General features: G+C 36.7%; 1 protein-coding gene across 1 annotated transcript; it reads right to left on the bottom strand.

Moving 5' to 3' along the window:
- Positions 1-207: 207 nt before the first annotated feature.
- LOC126796459 (RHOMBOID-like protein 2) lies at positions 208-2,907 on the bottom strand. The gene is made up of 5 exons (XM_050523284.1): positions 2,373-2,907; positions 1,747-1,910; positions 1,123-1,292; positions 789-1,039; positions 208-558 (listed from the first exon to the last, which is right to left on the bottom strand). The coding sequence occupies exons 1-5, from the start codon at positions 2,660-2,662 to the stop codon at positions 441-443; spliced, it is 993 nt and encodes a 330-aa protein (XP_050379241.1). The 5' UTR covers positions 2,663-2,907; the 3' UTR covers positions 208-440.
- Positions 2,908-6,995: the final 4,088 nt, after the last annotated feature.

The following is a 6,995-nucleotide window of genomic DNA, read 5'->3' as shown; positions in this document are numbered from 1 at the left end:
AAAAAATCACAACACTTATGATGTCAACTTGACGGTGAAAACTTGGTGCTTGAGTATTAATCTTAGAACACAACCACTACAGATATCTGTTAGATTTGGAAATCCACATATATGTGGTTGTTGTTCTAAGATTTCTTAATCTTGAACAATCCTCTGTTCTTCAATTGGAAAATAATCATTATCATATAAAGAATGAAGAAATCCATCTCGTATAAAGAGCAAAACATAAGTATATATGGTAAAGATGTCTTGTACCTAATATACATTACTATTGGTTCCACGCAAACTAGAATATCTCATGTGCTCACAAACTATGCATGTACATCAGTGAAAGTCTGCCAATGAAATTATAACACATCAACGAACAAAAAAAGAAAGAATAGAGGGCAGGACATCAAGGTCGAGGTATGGAAGTTAAATTGTAGATGTGGGAGAGTTCATCAGCTTGTGTTGTTACATTTCCAATGTTTGGTTGGCACACAACTGAGATAATGGCACCAGCTGCAGTGCTCGTTTCCGTTCTCTCCTCTGAACAGCATCACCAGTCCCACAGTATATCTGCAATTAAGAAGATAATTGAACCGTTAATTTTTATGAAATGACATTTACGCTAATGTGAATGCTACAGCTTGCGACACTGACTAAAAAGTATGGTACTACATCCAATCCTGGATTAGAGGCCTGACAACTGTTGTAAGCCATTTAAATCATCAAGCAGGACTCATGCAAACACTGTTGAGACATGTCCATTCAAGATTCCACTGATTAAAAGTCTATAAGAAGCTTACCCAGCAATCACGAAAGCAAGCGCAAGCACACAAAGACCCAATTGGTAGGCCTTGTACTTAGATTTGACACGAGCACCAGCTGGTAGATTCCGACTCTCCATCCATCCAAACTGGGGACGAAATAGCAGTACAAAACCAAGGAGAAACCCGGACATAAATCCTCCAATGTGAGCAAAGTTGTCAACGTGCGGAAGAATTCCAACTGCTAAGTTGATGGCAATGATGATTATAAGAGTGAAAAGTGCTGCAGCCTGTGAGGACGAGAAGAGGATGGGTTATAAATCAGTAACACAAAACTAACTTGTTAGAATTGTATAGTCGGTGAGCTGCATACCTTGTTGGTATAGATACTCCAGTTGGTGAGAAGCTCTGATAACATTGCTCCAAGAAGCCCAAACAAAGCGCCAGAAGCACCAACAGAAATATTATTATTACTTTGAAGGAAAAGGGCAGACAGAATGCTTCCGCCGAGTCCAGACAATATGTAGATTATCCCCACACGAACTGCCGGATCATTCGAACAAGAATTAATATCAATCATTACAAGATGATGTAGAAGAGAACACATCAATTAGACCCAAATAAAACTTAGAGTAAGTATACAATTATTGTTATTGAACCATAACAGATATATAATTTATATATTACTCCAATTCAATGGACAAATGCATCTGCCAGGGTAACCAGAATCCAAAAACTATTGATAGAAACAACTTCAGACAAGGGTTGGAATGAGACAGCATGTTGACTATATCTAAGGTCTAAATGACAATATATATGGATGATTCCAAACTTCAGCTTTTATAAGTACTAAGGATAGGCTTATTTGTAATGTACAGAGCCATCAAGTATTAGAAATGTTATACATTATCTAATGTACTTGGCAGAAAACCTTCATCAAAATACAGGAAAAATAATTTCACCAAATAAAAAAATTACAGGAAGAAACAAGGCTTACCAAAGCCAAATTGCTGTTCCAGACGGATGCCAATGAAGACCAAGCTCAGCATGTTTGCAAGCACATGAATGACACCGGCATGCAACCACATACAAGTGAAAAGCCTCCATGCTTCATTCCCATGTACAACCTTGTACCACTGCAGGCCTCCCATTTTTTCCAATCTGCAAAAGCAAAACAAACTAATCAGATCAAGCAGACGGCAAACAAATTTCCACCGAGTAAAAAAAGCATCAGTCCTTGAATCATAGGCTTATAGCACAGAAAGATAAACTTTTTCGTAAATTTTTAATAATATTGATGGTCCGAATCACAAAAAAGGCCATCTCTTCCTGGTAAAGACTAACAAGACATGGTCATTACTCATACTGAGTCATAAACAATCAAAATTTCACTTAAGATGCTCCAAAATTGAAATTCGACCAAATCAAAACACGTCAAACTGCAGCCTAAACTTTCAATTCGGTCTAAAGAAACAGAATTACAGAAATTTAAGCAACTCAAACAATTATGATCCTCAAATCAAGCACTCTTGAAATTAAAGCTCAAATATTTAATCACAATATCAACAATAACCACGAAAGATCACAAATTGAGAAACTGGGCAACGTTAGAGAACTACTCACGTATCAGAAGAAGGACCAAACAGAGGGTTCTCTTTCAAAGGCTCAAACGAGAGCCTGCCAAGAAATCTGGCCACACACTTGCCATCAAAACCCAAGTTGTTCTTCGGACAGTTGTTCACGAACATGGTCACAATAAAGACAGCAACATTGGCCACTACAAACATAGGAACCAACCACGATGTCCACGAAGACTCGGAAGTTCCAACATAGTACTGGTTCGGGTAGTTGTTGTTGTTGTAACCGTTGCTGCTTCTGGCTTTTGGCGGCCCTCCTCCTTCTAGATCAGCCATTGTTTGATTGGTTATGCTCCTCTCTGACTCTGAAGTCTCAAGGACTCGAGCTTTGTTTCACTGAGATGAGAAAGGCGATCTTTGTGGTTTTTGGGTGCCAAAAGCAATAAGTATATGAGAGAATGGGAAGAGGGGTCGAGAAGTGACTTGGAAGCGAGTTGAAGACGTGTAGAAACGAAGGGTTTAGAAATTGGGAGAAGAAGGAGAAGGAGAAGGAGAAGATGGGTAGGTTGGTTGGGAAAGCAATGGATTTGACAGTCGGAATCGTAGAAATGTGTGGGAGTTTTCTTCTTTGGTGCTTATATTTTATGTTTTGCTTCGGCGGTGCTGGTCAATATCTTAATTAACTTTAATTATTCTGAAGAAAAAACAATCAAGTTATTGTTTTGAGTTTCTGAATGATTACTGTTGCAGAACTAGATCTAGATAAAACCGCTTATTTCTTGCTAATATTTCTCTAATTACCTTAGCTTTTGTTAACCAAGATTTACCCAATTTGGATTAGATATTTCGTAATCACATGTTTTAAGATTGAACTTATAGATAGAAAAGTAAAATATAACACTTATGATATTTATTACGGTAGTCGAAACACGTGTTCAGAATCTTACGATGCTTAATTAATTTGTTAATCATAACAAATCTGTCAATAATCTCAACTTATTACTTAATTTTCTCTTCAATAATATATCAGGAAAGATTATGAGATGTGAGATTCATTTGTTCCTGAAATAAGATAGAATCCCCGATAATCAAATGACTGATTGACTTAACCTAGATTATTACTCAAAAAAAGACTTAACCTAGATTACAACTATTTGGTTCAGGAATGTAACCCTTAAATTTGAAGTTAGAACAAGACTTGGGAGTTTAAGTTATTTCTAGTTTTGTACGCCGGAAAAACTAGTTTAACCGTCCCAAAAATACGGTTGAAACGGATAATGATCGACTACTACATGTGTTTCAAATGTAGCAATAAGCAAAATGTGTATATTGCAGATATATGATGACTCACCCAGTTATGCAACGCCACAGATAAACAAGTAAATTCTTACAGAGTTGAAAACCTATACAGCTATGCTTGGTTCTATACGTATACGTATGTAGCAACTTTAATCATTTTGTTTACGCACATTTGATTGCAGTATCTTTCTTAAAAAGTAACAAAGCACACCAGCATCAAGCGTAGAGGGAATATGCCAACAGATAAATTAATCAGTGAGAATCTTAATGAAAAAAAAGAGGAAAAAATACAGTGAGAGTTTCTTTAATTTGCTCTCTACATTGGTTCAAGATATTATATATGACTTTATAATCAACAAGCTATTCTATGCATGCATGTCAACTATATGTATAACCACTTAACCAGGCTAGGGAATAAGCAGGTTGCTGCATTGCTGTCTCTTTTGAGTTGTTTAGTGTAGTAAGAATATATGTTTATTAAAGATCGATGACCAATTCTCTGAATGATTAAGAAAATGACTTGGTTTGTTGCAAGTTGTAGAAAGGTTTACAACGCCAAAAGCCAAATCACTCTATATCCCTTTGGCTCTTTTCTCACAGAGTGCTCGGTCGAAATGACAAGAACATACCATCAGCAAAATATGAACAGGCTACCAACTAATCCTCAGCTGCCAGCAACTGTATAAATTAAGCTGTCATTATTCATTGTTAATCGACATAAAATATGAAGAACAGGAACATAAACCCAACAAATGTCAATCCGAAAATCCTTGACATCACTAAAAACCGGCCAATTACGTTAGCAAATTATTTAATCTTGGTCATACGTTGATGTTTGAGACACTTATCAATTTTATCTATCTAACCACATCTATTAACTAGCTGGACAAATGGCTTTTGGATGATCGACTCTAGCTTGCTTCTTGATCCAAATGATATGAACTTCATACACATTATTACATGAACGTGAAAATAATCACATTTGATTAACCTTTGAAAATTTGAGTTGTTGGTGTTGCATTTGAGTTGAAGAGATAATTTTACATAACAAAATGCGACCTAACATAAAATCACACAAGGTATGTCGATATATGATACAAGATATATGTGCTGATAACGACTTTAGTTGGTAATTTGGTGAGAGGTGATCGAGTACGTAGCGAATAAGCATAAGTCCATAAATAGTATGTTTTGGGTGGATGTACGTGTCCAACTCTAATGTGGGAAACGTGAAGGAATGGAGGATTGAGACAGATTAAGACGTACACTCCATGAGTCCATATGATTGAAGCTAAGCTAACGCGTTTTCTGTGAATCATCTGATAACATTCATGGATTTATTGAAATTGAAAAGCAAACGAAGAAGAACGAAGGAAACGCAGAGAGACTTATGAACTACATTGTGGACAAAATTGATTGGAAAGTGTAGGATTACAAGAGTACATATAGGACTGAAATAATGAAATTACATGGCTACCCTTCTCTAATATACTATGTAATCCTAATACTTCCCCTCAACCATATGCTTGGGTATCAAGCATAATGGTTGCATCAATGAACAACTAAACGCTAATAACCAAGAAAACATAACAATAACATAATCCCAAAATCAAAACCCAACATCCATGTAACAATATGAGCACATCCACAAATCTTGTCGGCATTAGCTTTCCAGAAAATGGCAATTAGCAAAAGGGATGACCAACATATAAATCCCACATGCATCAAAACTGATACTTCTTCAGTGCTCACAACATATTCAACATCAGTAGCCTAGTCATACTAGGAGTATTGTGACCAAGCAGTGATCATGCAAACAACACTAATTAGTTAATGAAGTTGGAATTGAAAGGCAACAGAGTACAATATAGCACCATACACCTAGCAGAGCATGTAGGATACTAGTAATGTATCATTTCTGGCACACACATCAGGAAACCAAGATCTATATATATACTGACACCTTTTTTCAATCTCTTGAAAGCCATAGATCAAGGTAGATATTCAATTCAACTGCTACCATTAGCAAGAAGCAATGCATGATTAAGGCTGCTAAAACTGTACTTCACAATGATTCAAGAGGACTCTACCAACATCATATAACAGAGAAGAGAGAATCCATGGCAGAAGAGCAGCATAGAAATCAACTAAAATACTGGGAATTCAGATAATCTCTGTGTATTTGCTAGAAACTGATCTTTCTCAATTTGACTGCACACTGCTGAAGCCAACTGCAAACATATTGTTGCAACCATATAGTTTTACCACAAATTTCAAGCACTAATTCTTCAGGCAAGAATGAAAATTAACTGATAACCAACAACAACAACATCGCTTTACTGAGAATACTTGGATAAGAAATCAGTCTGCAACTTGCCAAATCCTTCATTGCTCGACCAACAGAACAACTAAATTTGATACCATCTCCCAAACAGCAAGAACTAGCACAGACCCATGAATCCTAACACAGCTGCACAACATTGAGAAATATGCCAGATACATAGTTTCCAATAAGCACCAGACTACCAATCTCTCACTCAATCCCTCATTCACCACGGGTACCAATACAACCAATTAAGAAAGCATTATTCCATAACCCAGATTACCAACAACTAGTCTTCAACCCTTGTACCACATTGCATAAACAACATAGCTGCTGCAGTTAATGTCTCCATCTACATCTTATTTAGATTTTGACTTACTGTGATTTTTTTTTTAATAAAGAGGTTACTACCTCCATCTACATCTACACAGAGGCAATACTCCCTCCATCCACATTTACTTAGAGGCTGTACTACCTCCATCCACATCTACAGAGGCTATACTACCTCATCCACATCTACACAGAGGCAATACTCCCTCAATCCACATATTTTTGTCATACAGAAGCCAGTAAACAACAATGTAGCAGTAGGAATATACTAATCAACAACAAACAACCTTATGCCATCACCCAAAAATTCATCACTTAACAAGTAATGTGGCGAGAATACAGAGAGATGAGATTGGAAATATCTCCCAAATATGGATACGCAACTAGCAAAGGAAATCATAGCATCAAACTGAAATTGACATCATTGCACCTCCAATTCCACAATTCAAGTACTAGAAGCATAAAATTGGGAAGAGATTACCAAATTGAAGAAGTTGATGTAAGCAGGGGTGAGCAGGACGAGAACAGACCAGATTGACACAAGTTGTGCTCAGACCACAGTTTGACAATTAAGAATTAGGGGCTACTGAATTAAACATATATAGCACTCAAGAATACCGAATTCCATCTTAGTATGCAACCGTCAGTCCACCATTTTCAACTTCATCCGTCAAGTACTTCAACCAATTCCAAATTCACATAGCCAAAAATTAAGAA

Source organism: Argentina anserina, chromosome 5, assembly GCF_933775445.1.
Source record: "Argentina anserina chromosome 5, drPotAnse1.1, whole genome shotgun sequence".
Taxonomy (NCBI): Eukaryota; Viridiplantae; Streptophyta; class Magnoliopsida; order Rosales; family Rosaceae; genus Argentina; species Argentina anserina.
Note: the sequence above shows the minus strand (reverse complement) of the source record. Positions and strands in the feature narration are given on the sequence as shown.

Coding starts and splice junctions, on each gene's coding strand:
- LOC126796459 (XM_050523284.1), bottom strand. CDS start 2,662: ATGGCTGATCTAGAAGGAGGAGGGCCGCCAAAAGCCAGAAGCAGCAAC. Junction 1,293..1,746: donor GGAACAGCAATTTGGCTTTG/GTAAGCCTTGTT, acceptor ATGATCCGGCAG/TTCGTGTGGGGATAATCTAC. Junction 1,040..1,122: donor GGAGTATCTATACCAACAAG/GTATGCAGCTCA, acceptor TCGTCCTCACAG/GCTGCAGCACTTTTCACTCT.